At 45.1% G+C, this 18,423-nt stretch overlaps 2 protein-coding genes across 3 annotated transcripts in view; one reads left to right on the top strand and one right to left on the bottom strand.

Annotated features, from left to right (window-relative positions):
- The window catches only part of LOC115113286 (multimerin-2-like), a 31,044-nt gene extending 26,918 nt beyond the window's left edge, over window positions 1-4,126 (top strand). The window contains exons 7-8 of the mRNA XM_029640796.2: window positions 1-1,149; window positions 1,560-4,126. The exon at window positions 1-1,149 is cut by the window's left edge and continues 337 nt beyond it. Coding sequence (XP_029496656.2) covers window positions 1-1,149; window positions 1,560-1,972 — 1,562 coding nt within the window. The 3' untranslated portion in view covers window positions 1,973-4,126. The remainder of the gene's footprint in view (window positions 1,150-1,559) is intronic.
- The window catches only part of LOC115113284 (bone morphogenetic protein receptor type-1A-like), a 64,437-nt gene continuing 49,641 nt past the window's right edge, over window positions 3,628-18,423 (bottom strand). For both annotated transcript variants that reach the window (XM_029640794.2, XM_029640795.2), the window contains exons 4-13: window positions 13,618-13,777; window positions 10,933-11,035; window positions 9,883-9,982; window positions 9,656-9,752; window positions 9,270-9,408; window positions 8,758-8,950; window positions 8,242-8,539; window positions 7,818-7,993; window positions 6,605-6,735; window positions 3,628-6,340 (exon numbers count right to left, since the gene is read on the bottom strand). In XM_029640794.2, the coding sequence (XP_029496654.1) occupies window positions 6,215-6,340; window positions 6,605-6,735; window positions 7,818-7,993; window positions 8,242-8,539; window positions 8,758-8,950; window positions 9,270-9,408; window positions 9,656-9,752; window positions 9,883-9,982; window positions 10,933-11,035; window positions 13,618-13,777 (1,523 nt within the window). In that variant the 3' untranslated portion in view covers window positions 3,628-6,214. The remainder of the gene's footprint in view (window positions 6,341-6,604; window positions 6,736-7,817; window positions 7,994-8,241; window positions 8,540-8,757; window positions 8,951-9,269; window positions 9,409-9,655; window positions 9,753-9,882; window positions 9,983-10,932; window positions 11,036-13,617; window positions 13,778-18,423) is intronic.

The raw sequence follows: 18,423 nt of genomic DNA, 5'->3' as shown, positions 1-18,423 counted from the left end.
CCGTGCTGAACCGCGTCAATGAGCTGGCCAGCAACCTGACCCTCCGCTGGGAGCAGCTGCAGGAGATGGAGACTGACATGGACTACCTGTACACACAGTTCTACAAGAACGCCAGCTCTGCCAGAGACTGTGACTGCGAGGCATTCACCGCCACCATCTCCCGCTTGGAGCAGGGACTGACCAACGTCACAGAGCTGGCCAACGACAACCGGCTGGCCCTGGATGGTAGTACCGATGCTGGGTCGGAGCGCTGGAGTCCCTCTGTGGAGGACATCTACCAGGGGTTGGATCACGTCAAGGCCTCCCTGGCCTTTGAGCAAGAGAAGAGCAGGACTCTCCACCACAATGTGACCCAGCTGCTGGCCTCCTTTCTGGGCATCCAGAGGGACATGCTCAGTCTGCGGGAGAGCGACGAGTGGTTGGCGGGTGAGATGAGTCACCTCTCCAGCTCCTTCTTTTCTCTTTTGAACGATGCCATCCGCCACACAGACGTGCTGGAGATGCTCCTGGGAGAGGAGGTGATGGGGTTTATGGACTGGCCCCAAAGCAACCAGGAGGCCCACTCCATCCCTGCACTGCAGGAGAGGCTTCGCCACATGCAGGAACAGATCAGGGGCCAGAACCTCAGTCTCACCTCCCTGCTGGAGGCCGCCCGGGCAGAAGAGTTCCCGGCCTCAGACGAGCCCTCTGTGCTGGTAGACTTGGCCTCCCGCGGCCTGAAGAGGAGGAGTGGAGACCAGAGGAGTGACCACCTCATGGTCTCAGCAGCCTCTGAGGACCGGCAAGACTACTCTGACAGTGACCTGTGGAGCCTTGAGAAAGCAGTGAAGGAGCTGGGGGAGAAGGTCCACAGGCTGGAGTACAGGCCTTGTACTGCCAGCTGCAACAACACCAAAGATGGCACCAAACTGCAGGCAGAGGTGGCCTGGCTGAGGAGGGGTTTAGAGAATCATTTGAGTCTCTTCAAGAACGTCTTCAGTAACTCAGAGGGATTGGCCGACTCAGAAAGCACCCTGGACTTGGACCTGCTGTGGGCCCTGATGAAGAGGAAGGAGGGGAAGAGACAGAGGAAGCGCAATAACAACAAAGAGGGAATCAAAGACCACATTAGAGAGAGAGATAACCTTCGCAGCAGGAGGGATACATCAGGTAGGCATCAATCTATGAAAGACAAAAACACTGTCATATCTACCTCTCAATCAAGCTGGGCTACACTTCTTTCTAACATCCACTAAGACTGGAAGTTCACTTTAAACTCTGATCTATACATGTGAAACACCCTCAAGTCAGTTCTCGCAATTGGTTAAAACAGGGAGTCGCTTAGCATGACAGGGAATCAACCCAAGACTGCCCCCTGGTGAACCACAAATGTTTTAGTTCAGGCTTAGGTGGTCTAAGCAGAAGTATAGCGAGTGTCTATGGGTTAAACGCATTTTGCTACACCCGCAATAACATCTGCAAAATATGTGTATGCGACCAATATTTTTTCCCCCGATTTTTGATACCGCCCATGAAGTTAGCAGGTAACAGCTGATAATTCCCTGTATGTTCTCTTTCAGTGCTATCTAAGCTGGGGGACAGTCCCCTTATGTTTCTGGCCAGAAGCATACAGCGCAGCAGACCAAGTGACAGCAGCCTCCTGGTGTTTGAGGACACATCGCTAAACCCGGGCCAGATGTACTCAACTCACACTGGGATATTCCAAGCACCTTTGGCAGGAATCTACCTCTTCACGCTGACGCTGAACTTTGAACCTGGCCCCTCGCTGTCTGGGCTGAGGAGAGAGAACAGGGAGCTGGCTGCCACTCTGCATCAGGACAAGATGGCATCGTTTGGCCCCGTCACCCGTGTGTGTCTCCTACAGCTGCAGCAGGGAGAGGAGCTCCGGGTTGAACTGTATGAGGGGACTCTGGTGACCGATGACCCCAAAGACAACGCCTTCGCTGGGCTTCTGTTTTATCAGACCACCTGAGGACGCCGGGGATGCTCTGTATAGTCAGAGGAGAGATGTTGGCCTGAGAGCAATCAATCACTAGACTGACAGCTACTATGCCACCTGCGTTTCAATCTCTTACATTGATATTGGGGGTAGTATAAAACATTTGTCATATAGTATACCATTTAGAGTTATTATAGGTAGTTGTAAGGGAAACAGGAACATTTGAGCATTCTAGACCATAAAACAATATTTATTAGAAACTCTGACTTTCAGAATATAAAGGTGGGCTTCTTTAAGATATCACACTCCCCTCCATGCAACCACAATGCTGGCCTATCAAGCAACAAGGCAGTAACTGCTCATTTGGTCTGAAACGAGTTAAGTCATTTTTGCTACATAAAATACATGCTTAATCACGTGGACAAGTATCCTGCCTCTAGTTGTGTTTTGGAGAAAATGGGGGTCATGTTAGCAGTAACTGTATAAAGTTACTGTGAAACCAAGGTAAATCAAATCAAATAAAAATCTCAGTTCCGCGCTATGAGCAGTTCCTGCCTTTTTGCTTGGTAGGGCAGAATACAGGGCTTTCTGTGCTTTATGTCTTCAACATTTCTAATTCAGTGCCGTGAAAAAGTATTTGCCCCCTTTCTAATTCTCTACTGTACATATTTTAGATACTGAATGTTATCAGATCTTCAACCAAAACCTAATATTAGATAAAGGGAACTAAATGATACATATTTTAATAAACAAAGTTATGCAACACCCAATTCCCCTGTGGGAAAAAGTAATTGCCCCCTTACACTGAGTAACTGGTTGTGACACCTTTAGCTGCAATGACTGCAACCAAACGCTTCCTGTTGTTGCTGATCAGTCTCACGTCGCCGTGGAAGAATTTTGGCCCATTTTGCATTCAGAACTACTGTAACTCGGCGACATTTGTGAGTTTTCAAGCATGAACTGCTTGTTGCAAGTCCTGCCACAACATCTCAAATGGGATTAGGTCTGGACTTTGACTAGGCCATTCCAAAACTTCAAATGTGTTGCTTTTTAGACATTCATGTAGACTTTAATTGTGTTTTGGATCATTGTCTTGCTGCACTTCAACTTCAGCTCACAGACAGATGGCCTGACATTCTCCTGTAGAATTCTGACACAATAGAAGGAACCATGAATTCTGCTTTTAGGCAAGTCGTCCAGGTCCTGAAGCAGAAAAGTATCCCCAAACCATCACACTACCACCACCACGCATGACCGTTGGTATAAGGTTCTTACTGTAGAATGCAGTGTTTGGTTTTCAGCAGACATAATGGGACCCATGTCGTCCAAAAAAGTTATACTTTTGAGTCATCTGTCCATAGAACATTCTTCCAAGAGTCTTGATGATCATCTAGGTGCTTCCAGATGCCTCTTGGCAAACTTGAGTAAACTTTTTGGATGACATGGGTCCAGACCTAATCCCAAATAAGATGTTGTGGCAGGACTTGAAACGAGCAGTTCATGCTTGAAAACCCACAAATACCACTGAAATAAAGCAGTTCTGAATGCAAAATGGGCCAAAATTCCTCCACAGCAACGTGAGACTGATCAGCAACGACAGGAAGCGTTTGGTTGCAGTCATTGCAGCTAAAGGTGTCACAACCAGTTACTCAGTGTAAGGGGGCAATTACTTTTTCCCACACAGGGGAATTGGGTGTTGCATAACTTTAATTAAATGAAATAAGTATATTTTGTTATTTGTAAACGCATGTTTTAAGATCTGATATAATTCAGTATCGAAAGGGGCAAATACCTTTTCATGGTACTGTACATGTATAAGGCCTCAGGTATAGAAACAGACCCTTTTCTACAAGACACGGGCTCCATACTGACGAGTTTTAAACTCTTATTACAGTACATCAATATGCCGTACCTTTCTCCTCCAGCAGATGGCAGTGCTAGACACCTTTACTGGTTTTAGGCTCAGTCTCCACAGTCAAACCAACAGTTAATTGGAAGGAAATGAAACAATAACCCAAGACCAGACCACAAAGTTGTGTACTAAAATAAGGTTATTTACTTTCAAATTGATACATTGGACAGGCTGTGTACAGAAACAGAATCGTTTTCTTTCCTTGGTAAACTCAAAAAAGGCACCTTTTAACCAGATGCTGTATAAAAACACATTAAAGATGTACATAGAGATTATTCTATATGGTTTTCTTGCATATTACAAAGAGGAAAACACTAGTTACTGCTCAGGTGAAATATTTTTTAAATATCTACCATATGTACTGTTCACTTAATTCACAAAGAAACTGTCCTGACACACTAGGTTGCACTTGATTTCAGCGGACATGCACACTTAAACATGTGCGCAAAACCCACAAGAAATGCAAGATATTTTTTCAGAATTTGTATGGACACAAGGGAAGCAAAAGCAAACATTGAATAGATAAAGAGGCAGACACAATAGGAGCAGGGACTTGGAAGAAAAAGTTAAGAATACACTGGCCAAGACTTGGATCCTACGCAAGAGGGTTAACAAAGGGCACGATCTGCGTCTAGAGTTGAGGACAAGTGGTTCAGGATATTATTTATGTTGTTTTCATTTCATACCTGTATGAAGTTGTAAATGTAGAAATGCAGTTCCTCTTGTGCTAAATGGTCATAAATGGGCTTGCTCTACCCTCTGCACTGGCCCGCAGATAACATCACTGAGGAAACCTGCAAATATCTATATATTTGCATGTGTCCCAAAGCAAGCGGAAGTGGTTTCACTTCAGTGTTGCATCTACTGTATGTTCCCTCTGTACTTGACTGTAATTCTGTCACACAAACTCGAGGAAGCTTGATGGATCAACAAACGTCAATGGCATTACAGCTCTGGCTAACTAAATGTTTTTAGCACAAGTAAATATGCCATTTACCATAGCATTGAGTAAGCTATATAATTGTACATTAAGTTAGTAAAATATTGCATATTTTCTGAACTAATGTTGACTTGTGAGCCCTATGACAAACCTGACATGTAGGACTCCAGAAGACAAACAATTACTGCACAATGGTACAGTTCAACGGCTGAGCTCACATGATGTTTGGCAATATGAAAGTTGGCCACTTAATGAATATATATATATATATATATATATATCTGTAACTCAAAATGGAATGAAAAGCAAGAGAAGAGCAGGGGGGGGGGGGGGGGGATCTATGAATGTGGGTAAGAATGTGAGGCGTGGGGACAGCAGAAATGTCAGATTAATAATTTTTAGAAAGGCCTAATTGCTGTGTGCCCTCTAAGCTGCACACTTTTGCATAGGCTTCATGAGGGCCAAAATATGCCATTTTTGTGTTCTGAACTTTCCTCCCAGAAGACATACAGAATATAACATATATGAAGAAGAGGTAAGCATAGAGACATGATGGGACACAAACTCCCTATTCACAAATGTCATTTGAATAGAATTTTGCGTTAAATATGTTTTTTTTAACCAGACGTCTTTTTTGACAAGTTACTGAGTTGAGGTTTGTTGTAGGAAGCACAGTGACAAGTTGATTTAAGGCAAGTCAGGTATCCCCTCTTACAACGTCCTTGGTTGACTGGATTGCTCATAGCTCTTGAAGCAGGTCCCGTTTGAAGCCCACTGGACGTGAATACCATTGCAGCATGTTTTTTTTTTTGAGGCACGGCATCTAATCGATACAATATATTTACATATTAAATTCACATATAATTATAGTACCTTAATTCGTATTTCGTAATTACTCTACTTATGAGTCGAGAGACATTTTAATATGGCAGGAGAAGACTGTCCTGAAGATAAAAAAATGTTGGCATGAAACGCTTACAGGCAAAAATGGAACATAATTGGCAGGTGGTGACGCTTGCGAGGGCAGTGTCTTGGTTTGAAGTGAGGCTCTAAGGTTCCTCCATCATATTCCTTTCTGCCCATCAACATGTGAGCAGGAAAATGCCATCCCCCTCCACACACAATGTCATGTTTTGACTTTCACAGAAAGCATTCAATGCAGCACGATAACCACAAACTCCTCTGGCCAGGGAGGGAATAAGGGAAAGAGCCTCTGGCAGCAGCATCTGTCCGTTGTGGTGATAGAGACTCATGGAGGCTAAGGCTCTATGCCCAAGGCCCAGTGACAACAGGGCCCTTTTTCTCCCATACCCTGTTCCTCCTCCCCTGCCAACTGAACAGAGGTGACACATTCAGCATTAGGACACACTGGGGAGTTCTGTCTCTAGGTCAGGATGTGTTGAGTATGTAGGGGGGAAAAGGATCAAATCTTGATGTCCTGCGATTCTACCATTTTGGCCAAGGTCTTCTTGACTCGTAAGATGGTGAGGCGCGAGGCGGGGTTTTGGGCCCAGCACTCAGACATCAGCTTCAGCATGGCTCTCAGACACTGGAGAAAACACACACACACCCCGCTTTAGGAGTTTGGTCTAATTTAAATTACCTCTAAATACACAGTATTGCCTAGGCATATTTGTACTTTCGTTTTTTTTAAAGTACTAAATGGAAATGCTTTCATATGGGTTACAACTGGATAAAAGACAACCTTTGCCTTCTTTACTCATTTACATGTGTTTATGCATTGATCTTCAGGTTCTTTCTCAAGGGTCTCGTACAGACAAAACCATATTTGCCCTGATAAATCAGAACTCACCTCGTCACCGTTCCACCTGTTGGACACGGTGGGCCGCAGCCCTTTCACACACACCACCTCCAGCATGTCCTCAAAGGACGGCTCTGCCGGCACCATCTCATAGTAGGGCAGCTGGTGGTCCTCCACTATGCCTGAGAGAGGAGAGGGAGATAGTGACACGTAAGCAAAGCGCAAAAGAACACCGGGTTCAACCATACCGTCAGTGTAGCGCTTTCCATAACCAGTTGAAATCTTAAGCCTATCTGGGTTTTTTTTCTGTAGCGGTTGGCAGGGCCTAAAAACAAACACCCGCGGGTAGATTTTTGGCATTGGCGTGTAATATATTTGTTTTCACAAGCCATGTTGGCGGGTGGTCGGGGCTCCACAGCATTTCACTCACATTTGAGAATAAAAATAGAACTCATTTATAGCTAAATAAATGCTTCAGAAGCTTTTCTCTAAGTGTTTCTGTCTTTTTGTTGCATAGCTGGTAGCTAATCATCACGCAAAGAACTACGAATCCTGTAGCATATGCCGCAGGACACGCATCAACACCGCCTGGCTGGGAAGCAGTGCGCACTGTGATTGAAGAGCTGAATATTACATTTTTAGATGCGCTATGCACAGGCATAATAGTTGGTCTAATTTATTCAAAAGTCTACCTAAGTGAGATTTTGTCCTTGTGTTTCATGGCTTTTTACATTGTTTTGTTCACATGCTAGGTTGTTTTGAATTTTTGAGTTCGCTTCAGCGAAGACACATCGGGTTCTAGTCAGATTCTATCTGACAGGCACACGGTCACTGACAACTCCAGGGGCTATGTGCCCTCGTTGCCACGGTAACCTCCTGCCTTAAAGGGGCAGTTGAACAATTGTCTCATTTGTAAAAATGTTGGTTAAAAGCCTAAGGTAACAAAGATGAAATAATATTTAGCAATATAACACCTACCTTCTGACTAGTAATACATGTATTGTTCTTAGTTTTGTTATTTTGTCAGAAAAAAATATTTAGGCTGGTAAAGAATCTGAGTGGCTGGTAGACTTTTGGCTGGTTAAAAAAAAAAGTTTCTTTCAGGTCCTGGTGACTGGTCTGGAATATCAGTATCAAATGTTTACACAAATGCCTGTAGATTCATGACTATAAGGAGTGTGTGCGTATACGCATCTATATCTGTGTGTATACACGTCTATGTCGGTGTGTGTGAGCATGCACGCACGTGTCTATGTCCCCATACCTCCCGTTACACAGCGGCGGGCCATCTCCCAGATGATGAGGCTGTAGCTGTATATATCAGCCATGATGTAGGCCTGGAAGTGGTTCTTGTTCAGGGTCTCGCCCAACACCTCAGGGGCCATGTACCTCCGGGTCCCCACCCGCGTACTCAGAGGAACGTCCACCTCGTTGGTATCACTGACGACAAGAGAACATGAATTCACAGGGAAATGGTCAGTTGCTCCAGAAACAAAACTTCAGCACTGTTTAGAAGAGCGGCCATAAGTGAAAACATGGGTGCATTCATTAGCACACACCATAGCAAAACGTTTTGCATCACAAAACGATTGTTGCTTATTGGACAAGTTCATGTACTCCCTCCCTGCGCGTCAGTTCTTACATTGAGTGCCTAATGAACACAACCTTGAGTAAAACATTAATTCTACCTGTTGAATTTGACAGCCAGACCCAGGTCAGCGATGCAGCAGGTTCCATTTTTCTTCATCAGGATGTTCTTGCTCTTGAGGTCTCGGTGGGCGATGGCCGGCTTGCCCTGGGTGCCGTAGATCTCCGTGTGGAGGTGGCACAGGGCACAGGCAGCGGAGTAGGCCAGTCGCAGCAGGCTCTGGGTGTCCAGCGTGGTGAACTTCAGGTAGTCGTACAGGGAGCCGTTCTCATGGTAGTCTGTGATGAGGAGGAGCTGCGTGAAGGCCCCGGTACCCTTGATGTCTGCTGCTATGAACCCTGAGAGGGGTGAGAAGAGAGTTGAGGGGTGTTTAGTGCTATATTGAGATGTAGGCCTTGCCCTGATACATGACTGTTGACCTCATGTAATAGGGCAAATGTAGGCCTAAAACCACTCCAAGTCAATCAAGACTAAAAACTTAGATTCAGACCATTTTAGATGGAGACAGAGACGGCAGTCTTCTTTACTACAAGCGAGTGGTAGGAACAAAGCTTACCCAGTATGTTCTCGTGCCTCATGAGGACAGTTTGGTAAATCTCAGTCTCTCTGAACCAGCTGGCCTCCTCCCGGGTGAAGAACACCTTGACGGCCACCTTCTCTCCCCGCCAGCGGCCCAGCCACACCTCGCCGTAGCGCCCCTTGCCGATCTGGCGTACCATCTGGATCTGCTTGGCAATGGTACGCTGCACCTACACGACATACCAGGGAGAGACATTGAGCATCAAGTGTTCCACAGATCAGACCTACTACAATTTTGACCATTTGTTATTTTCTTCACGTGATATTCGCCGTTTCAAGCATAGATGTGTGCTAATGCTTTGTATGGCAGTGTTGTTATCATTTTCAATTTGACTGAACCTACTATAAATCTAGTTATGACCAAAGACAAACACAAAAACAGCTGTTACACTTTCCTGGAAAGCAGAAAAGTCACATTCCATAGCCAAAGTCTTTCCATCCAGGCCACATGCTCCAAAGCCCCTCCCTGTGTCGTGTGGGGGATCTTACCAGCAGGGGGAGCCCAGAGCCACTGCTAGAGGACTGGGACAGGTTAATGAGGTCTTTGAGAGACTCTCCCACAGGGATGAAGGCCTCGTCCTGCTCCAGGTCCCGGTGGTACCGCTGCCTCTCCGTCTGCCACTTGTACCTGGCAGGAACACACACAGATCAGTACACAATGCTAAAGTTACAATATGAACAACAAGTGCTGTGAGGCAACAAGTAAATCATTATTAGAAAAGGGGTGAAACCGACTAATCTCAAAGAAATGCTTAAATGGCACCAACAGTTGACTTGTATTCTACCACCACGACTCAAGTCACTGCATATTAGAGACAGTACATTTGGAATCGCTCTCTTTCTGTTAGCTAGTCCACTGTAATAGCCAGTCCTACCTGTAGTAACAGACTACCGTGATGCAGATGAGAGTGCAGCAGCACACAGTCATTGATATAAGGAAAGCCAGCCAATGGGCACTGCCAAAGTAGGTACCTGCAAAACAAAACAATGTGTTCCCAAATACAATTTCCGACCCAGACAAACTAGTATAAGAATACCATAGTGGAGCCCCTACACAGAGGTAAACACCAACAGTAGAGTAACAGTTGGCCCGGAGGCTCACCAGTGTCCATTGGGGGAGGTAATGTGGGCTGCAGGTCCCGATTACAGAAGTCTGTATCGCAGCATTCGATCGTTCGCCTTGTCTGAGCCATGGGCGAATCCTGAAACAATGGTTTGTTGGCATAACAAGGGTTATTTAGAATGACCAAACAAGAACAAAATATGAATATTAGCTATAGACTCCGTGGCCAGTTTATGAGTTAACGTCTCTCCTACAGACAGTGAGTCAAGTGGCAGTGGCTTGCTATATAAAGCAAAGGCGTCAAGGGATTCTGTTACTGTTTGATTGAATGTTAGAGTGTGGTATAATTTGGCGGTGCCAGGCGCGCCGGATCTCAGTATCTCAGGAACGGCCACCATCCTGGGCTTTTCACGCACAACAGTGTCTAGGTTTGACCAAGAATGGTGTGACAATTTTTTTGAAATAAACATCCAGTCAGTGGCAGTCCTGTGGGCGAAAACAGCTCGTTGACGAGAGGTTGAAGTAGATTGGCAAGAATCGTGCAAGCTAACAGGCATGCCACAAACAGAAAAATAACTACGCGGTACAACAACTCGTCGATCCTTGTCATGGATGGGCTATTGCAGTAGACAACCACACCGGGTTCCACTCCTATCAGTTAACAATGAGAAGAAACTGCTCCAGTGGGAACGCAATCACCAACCCTGGACAATTTGCCTAGTGGAAAAACATTGCCTGGTCTGACGAATCCCGGTTCCTGTTACTTCATACTGATGGTAGAGTCAGGATTTGGCATAAGCAGCATGAGTCCATGGACCCATCCTGCCTGGTGTCAACGGTACAGGCTGATGGTGGTGGTGTGGGGAATGTTCTCCTGGCACATGTTCAGTCCCTTGATACCAATTGAGCAGTGATTGGACGCCATGCCCCGAAGAATTCAGGCTGTTATGGATGCAGTGTCCAACCCGGTACTAAACTTGCTACTGAGTGTACATATACATTCAATAATGACATTCATGTAACATGACATAATTGACATCCGTGTGTCCTTGTCTTGTCCTGCTCCCTCCATACAGACAACATGCTTACCTTGCATTGAAAATGTGAGCCTTCATACTTCATGCAGCCAGAGGTCAGAATAGCTTCTCCATTCTCGTCCTCCTCGATGATGGCAAAACACTGGCCATTCGTCCTACAATATACACATTCAATGACTACAATTCCAAAACACACATAGGTTAGCGTTTTGACCAAACCTGCCATTCATTGACATTCATCACAGACCCAAAAGTCAGAGTTTGAACAAAAATCTAAATGAAAGATTCTGGTAATGCTGAATACTTTTAGCAAAAAGCTCGGAAGGTTGCTCTCACGAAACAAAAGCGGTCCCCGAAAATTATTTGCAGATATGTACGCCACATCACATTCCTCTATCTCTTGCTCTGCTGTGGGTGTATCATGTGCATCGTGCTAGCTGTCACTCATATGGCGAGGGGCTGAAGCTCATTTGTTGAACTCAAATTATTAGGGGCTGGCCCAAGTGGGGGAAATGTAGGACAAATAGCGCAGCACAGCTCCCAGAAAAACAGTCGCTATCAAACTAGTGATTTCGAGGTAAGACCGTAATTCTGCTCATACATTTTGCATGTATGAACGACACGTTGACACATCCAGCCCAAAGCGGGAGGTAGGGATGCACGATATGTCGGTGAACATATCGGAATCGGACGATATTAGTTAAAAATGCAAACATCGGATTCGGCCCGATGTCTAGTTTAACGCCGATGTGCAAAACCGATGTCAAAGCTGACATACCTATATAACGTAGGTACATGACGTAATGACGCCACATAAAATGTTGTGCTACACATGCAACACAGCATTCCTAACCTAGTCCACAATGTCTGCTGTGTGGAGTGAGCATTCAACAAGTCCAGCAGTCATTTGAAAGAATAAGAACATTTCAGCGAGACAACTCAAAGGCGAAATCCATTAACTCCGGGATATTGGAATCCATTGCCTTTGACAATCAACCGTTCTCTGTCGTGGGTGATGTTGGCTTTCGCGACTGGTCGAGCACTGGTACACACTAACATTACCAAGTGAGCTATTGTTCAGATGTTGCCCTACCCGAGTTGCACAGTAACAGCGTCACTGCTATTAGCTTCACGACATACTATGGAACGCCAATTGGGTCTTTGCATGTCAAAAAAGATAAACGTCAAATAACACTATTTGACGCTCAAGCTTTCAAAGCGTATAAGCTTTTAATTTGACACGTCAAATAACACAGTTCTATTATAGAATGTTGCGTGTTCTGAATTTGCATGTGCAAGCCAAGCGCCAGCACTACTATCAGTAGCACTGTCAATGCTGTACAAAAAAAAGTCTGCAAACAAGCAAACACCGACCACAAACGATATGTTTACAATACCACGTTGATAATAAAGCATTGTGTTCGACTGCAAATTTGGGGTAACTAGCTAGCTTTAGCTTGGTACCTAGCCAGCACCAACACAACCAGCCTGAAAACAAGGTTACAATTGGTCGAATCATGCCATATTTAGACTAGATGTTAAACAATGTGAAGCAATGGAATTGGGTATCAGTCTACTCAGTGACACCCACAGAACACAACTGTGAAGAGTTTACGCAAATATTAGCATTGTAGCTCTTATCACGGGACTGTGTCAGCTTATTGTGTGTATTGACATTCATATTCCACTGTATAGCTTTACCTAAAGATTGGGGATCAATGAAATGGAGTAACAGTCTACTCAATACCCAATATATTTTTTCCCAACGTCCTCAGAGTTATCAGACTCCAAAACATCCACGCAGTATTAATTTTCCTCTGGAATGGTGTTCAATACACATAGGTTGACAATAAATGTGGCTCAATTCACAGTTGTTTCAGAGTCCCGCAATAAGAGCTACGACGCTAATGTTCACTGGGTGTCACTGAGAAGACTGATACCTATGGATTGTGGATCAATGACATGGGGTAAGGCTGTGCAGTGAAATAAGTATGCCCCAATGCAATTCTAAAAAGTATAATACATCCAGTGTGATTTCAACAGATTTGTTAAATTTTATATAACATCCCAACCTTCCAAATAGGGTTTTTTGACATGCAAAGACCCAAACGGCGTTCCATAGAAATCCTGGTTGAGAATGAAATGACTGAACAAACGAACAGCGAAACAGCACAGCAAGTGAAAGAAAACAGTTTTGATGATGTTTTACTGGTAATGGAGACATACGTAAATGCCAACAAAACAACTTTTTGGTCAGTGTGGTGTGTGTGTGTGTAACCTTTATTTAACTAAGCAAGTCAGTTAAGAACAAATTATTATTTACAATGACGGCCTACCCCGGCCAAACAGGGACGACGCTGGGCCAATTGTGCGCCGCCCTATGGGACTCCCAATCACAGCCAGATGTGATACAGCCTGGATTCGAACCAGGGACTGTAGTGACGCCTTTTGCACTGAGATGTCGTGCCTTAGACTGCTGCATCCATGTGTGTGTTAACTATTTAACTGTACTAGAATGCTTAAAAGGACGCAAAATGTTAATATTGGTTATTGGCATCAGGTTTTTTGTCAAGGAAAAAATTGGATATCAGTATCAGCCAAAAATATAATATCAGTGAGTCACTAGCGGGAGGTTTAAAAAAGTATACTTAGTAGTTGCCAAAGTTACGGAGCATGTCTTTAAGGATTTGGCCTTTGGGAAAGTACAGAGTGTACAATGAGGTGGTTGGTCACTCACTCGCAGGTGTTATTTTTGTGGTCCTCTGGACAGTGGCCCGAGCAGTAGCAGCTCAGAAAGCGGGCGGCGTCCTCTGGGGCCACCGTGGGCCCGTCTCCGGGCTTCCTGGACTCGTGCTTGTGCCCGGTGCCATGGAGCATGTGGTCTGGATTCTGACCAGCTGGATGAACGGATTGAGGAGAGACAGAAAGGGAGGACAAGAGACAGGGCGAGAGAGAGAAAAACAGTTGTGTTTTATAATGACAGTAAAAATATCACAATCCATCATTCTTTCCTTCCATCTGTTTTAAGTACACGCATCACCGTTGTCTGGCATACAGAACATATAAATACACTGTCACATTACTTATTCCACCACGTCTGGTTTGAAGAGTTACAGTAGTCAAATACTAGGCTATGTAATCGGAGTAAACACAATAGCCTTACGGTTATTTTTAATCTGCTGTCCCACCCTCTATTAGTTTCTATCTGAGAGCGGTCTGCTCTGGTCCTGATTGGGTCCTCATCTGATGAACCTGATCCATATAAGGCCAGAGGGCTATTTATACACCGTACTAGTGTCCAGCCAGGGCCATCAACATGGATGAGTGTAAGCAGAGCAGACCAGAGTATGAAAGGGCCAAGCCAACCACTGTTGTTCTCTCAGCACAGCTTTAGCACCGTTGCCAATCTGATCGCAATTACATATGAAATTGAAAACAGTGTGGTTTTACTGGCGGAAAAATCGAATATTCATGCAGGCTATGATGTTGTGGTTCTTAATAATGGCAAGGTTTAGTACACAGCAAACATTTACGGGTAAACTCAGTTTACGGTGGTTAAAGTAGCCGAGCGCTCACTGCCAGCACTCTGTATTAACATCGTCTAGAAAGGGGCATCGGCAACCAATCTAGACACATATTAAGGAGCCAGTCAGAGCCATTAAGATTTGATACACGGCACCATGGGTACAAGGTCAGGAAAATAACATTTTACAGAGCAACACGCTCATTTTAGGTTAAGTATCTTATGTTGTATTAAATGTGTACGAGCTCACCGTGTTAATCCTCCTATTAGTCTGACACTCCTGCCACCTCTCCTCATGCCCTTTCCCCTGATCCATTTTCCTCTCTCTCCCCTTTTATTTAACTAGGCAAGTCAGTTAAGAACAAATTCTTATTTACAATGATGGCCAAGGAACAGTGGGCTAACTGCCTTGTTCAGGGGCAGAATGACAGATTTTTACCTTGTCAGCTCGGGGATTCAATCTAGCAACCTTCCGGTTACTAGTCCAACGCTCTAACCACTAGGCTACTTGCCGCCCGATGCCCCCCTGCAATTTACATTTACATTTAAGTCATTTAGCAGACGCTCTTATCCAGAGCGACTTACAAATTGGTGCTTTCACCTTATGACATCCAGTGGAACAGCCACTTTACAATAGTGCATCTAAGTCAATGTCGTGTCCCACTTTCCTTGTCATTTCACCTCTTGCCCTCTTTTTTCCCAGTCCTACAACCTGTTGTTCTTCTCTTCCTTCTGTCCATATCCGGCTCTTCTTGAATTCCACCTCGTCCTAATCCCCCCCACCCATTTCTCTGCCCCCTATTTATTTTCCTAGCCTCCTTGTCCTTTCACCTCTGCCTTTTTCCCAGTTCCCTTCCTCCCCCATGCTGCTCAGGAGAGTGAACCTGGGCTGTGGGCCTCGTGAGCACAAAGAACAAAGTGATGTCTGTGTGTGGTGCTCGGCGCGGCTGCGGGCACTTCCTCTGGAGCATGACGCGACTCGAGCCTGCTCGAGTTCAGACATGTCTGCAGAGGGGCCAATCACCTGCAAAACCTACAATTTGAAACGTCTCGGCAGCAGGACAGCAACAGGGCAGACGTTTTTTTTCTCTCCCTGCTGCTGTTGTCTCCATCGCCGCATTCCTTTCCTAGACCCCATTAACTGGCTTCAGAGTTGTTGTTCTAGTCTTTCTCAGGGATATTTCCCTCGTTTTACATTCGAGTGTCCTGGAGGTTCTAAATTCAGGCTGCATTCTCTGAGTAATTCCATTGGTAAATGACCATTAAAAAGGCAAGTGGAGCGATACAATAGCTTCTGCTGGGCTTCAGTTCCTTTTTACAGTTCATTTGTACACTGATCGCGTACATAGAGACTCACTGGCATACTGATGTCAGCTAGCCTAACTGCAGAAATAGACTACCACAACTACAAAGGCTTCACTTTAGGTACTGTACTTCAGCCAAGAGAATTTCCAAGAAATGTAATTGAAACCCCAGAGGGTGGCAGGTAAAAAACCTGCCAGACATAACTTGGTTTTGGGATCCTAAACTAAAACGATTGCGAAACACTTCTACAAACACATGACAGCTGTATCGAAAAGAGAAAAAAAAGCCCATTAGAACTCTATATTATTTCACTTCAACAACTAAAGCAAAGCTGATCACAACTTTCTTCACTAAGATGTTCTGTGCATAGAGAAGGGAGACTCACTACAGTCCTCATTAATGTGTCAAGACGATATTTCACTAGGACAGATTTATGAAGCCCGAGTGAGAAGGGAAATCAGTGTGGCAGAGGTTGTGAACTCATAGTTGTATCGTTAGAGCTGGAGTCCTAGGGCATAGAACAAACCATAATGTGTTGAACAAACAAAGGTGGCGGGGGCTACCGGTTACGGCAGCACCACCCTGAAAATAATTAAGTGCTAATGGAAACCTGAGCAGTCCTACAGTGAGATAGCAGAGCTGGCCTCGGGAAGCTGGGAACCAGGGGCTTTGAAGTCTGCCTTCTATCAGTGAAGGGGGAAAACGACACACAGATTACAGGACTCCAGAGTTCCGACATTCTCCTGGGTGGTGGGAATAGACTCACAGTCTCATACATACATCCGTCACAAACACGGTCTCTCTCACTCACACACACACACCCAAAGAAATAAAGTTCAGAAAAGGAGGCAGATAGTCTAGACCTCTTGCCATTGATATTACACACAGGAGATTTAAATCAAAATCATATCAGAAATTGTTCCGCTAATAAACTACGCTTAAGTGGTGGCATGGCCCAGGGCCCAGTTTGAGCTGGGCTGTCCCTTGCTGATGTCAGAGCTGTGTAGGGAGGCAGAGTGGAAACTTATAAACACACAGCAGACTGGAACCGGATCAAATGGGCCAGGCCCCAAATAAAAACCAGAGCGCTATGGGTAGATGGCTCTTTCTCCCTTCCACACTCTCTCCTCCTGTCTCAGCTCCTTCACTCTCCTTCTGGGAGCTGTGCCTGGTCTAGACTGGCTTAAGTCATGTTTGAGTGATGGGGGGGGGGGGGGGGATTCAGTAGGCTCCCGACGCTTTGATGAGGTGATGAAAGCCTCTGGTAGTCCACATAAAACTGACACGTTTTTACTGCAGTCACTGGGGGCTGTGAGGACTTAAGGCCTCTCTCTCCATCTCATTGGAGTCAGAGAAAGCCATGTTGACAATACAAGATTTAAAGTTCAACATCAATCCCCCCAAAGAGCCTCAAAGCCCTTTTTGTTCCTATATGGCCTCGCTAGTGAAAAGCCGGAGTACCTCTTTCCCCCCTCGACAAGGAGGCCTGTGATTGGCTGGGGAGCAGTGGCTGTCAGTGAGGCTGGAAATGGCTGCTGCTCTCTCCAACTCTGCCTCAACATGTGTGCTTAATTCTGCCGCCAGTCACGGCGGAGTCTGAGGTCTGGCAGAGCACGCCCAGTAATGAGCCTTTCCATCTCCAGTCAGCCACATGCTGCACTCTTAAGGGGCTAGCACACTCTGACGCTAACGAGCCACTCCATCTACAGGCAATGTAATGCATGGCTCTTAAAGGGCCAGCAGCAGAATTGTTTTTATTGTCAGATCCAGCCTTAAGAGTGCCGCACCATGATCTAAACAGTGTTCTGAACTGGTTGTTCTACCAACAGGGGCCACTGTGGAGATGAGGCGAATAATATGTCCTATACCTGCAATAGTGGTGCGCGGGTCAGCTGTTTGTTCACCTGCCCGAAATTGCTAATAGACCATGCGCAAACAACTATGTGATCAAGTGAAAATCTGAGACACCGCAACCGACCCTAACCCGCTATTATAGAAACGCGCTGTAGGCTACAGTCAGGCACGGTGGAAAGGTTTTTTGACAGGGGTTGCAGGATTTTCTTTGCCTGATGTAGATACATTTCTTCTTATAATTTCCGGCATTTTGTAGTTAACTTGTCTATAATTAGATACATGCAGCTTCTCTTCTGTCATTGCCCTAGAAGACTAAATAAACCCTCGCTAGACCAGAATGTCAGAAAGCGATGGAATGAATGCTTCAATCTAGTTGACGTCCATAAAGTTCTCGGTCATCTCTGCTTCTTTCACGAAGCAGAGACTAAACTTCATGGCTCCGCGAAAGCAGCAGCGATGTGAGAACTTGACCGGGGAGAAAATGACAATAACCAAACGGACATCAGTTTGACCGTTTATTAGAAAGCTATGAAAATGACCCAACATGTTTATGATAAGATTTCCGTTCGGCCTGGATGCATATTCAGTGTGCGCACACACACACACACACACACACAGTTGAATTACTATAAGGTTTATTTCTATGCACAGGATGCATGAAGGAATAAATCATATGTATTCACCCCGTTCGAGTCTAATTTTAGCCTACATTTGGTGTATAATTTCACTGAAAGAAATGCTTAATTCTGCAGGAGTTAATATTAAGACTATGGGAGTGGTTATAGACCTCATCAGTCAGTGTCCAGATATCAGTTTCCATTTAACTCATCTGAACAGTAGGGCTAGTTTCCTTGACATGCC

Source organism: Oncorhynchus nerka, linkage group LG28 (genome assembly GCF_034236695.1).
Source record: "Oncorhynchus nerka isolate Pitt River linkage group LG28, Oner_Uvic_2.0, whole genome shotgun sequence".
In the NCBI taxonomy this organism is placed as follows: Eukaryota; Metazoa; Chordata; class Actinopteri; order Salmoniformes; family Salmonidae; genus Oncorhynchus; species Oncorhynchus nerka.
The sequence above is the reverse complement of the archived record's forward strand: the minus strand, read 5'-3'. Positions and strand labels throughout refer to the sequence as shown.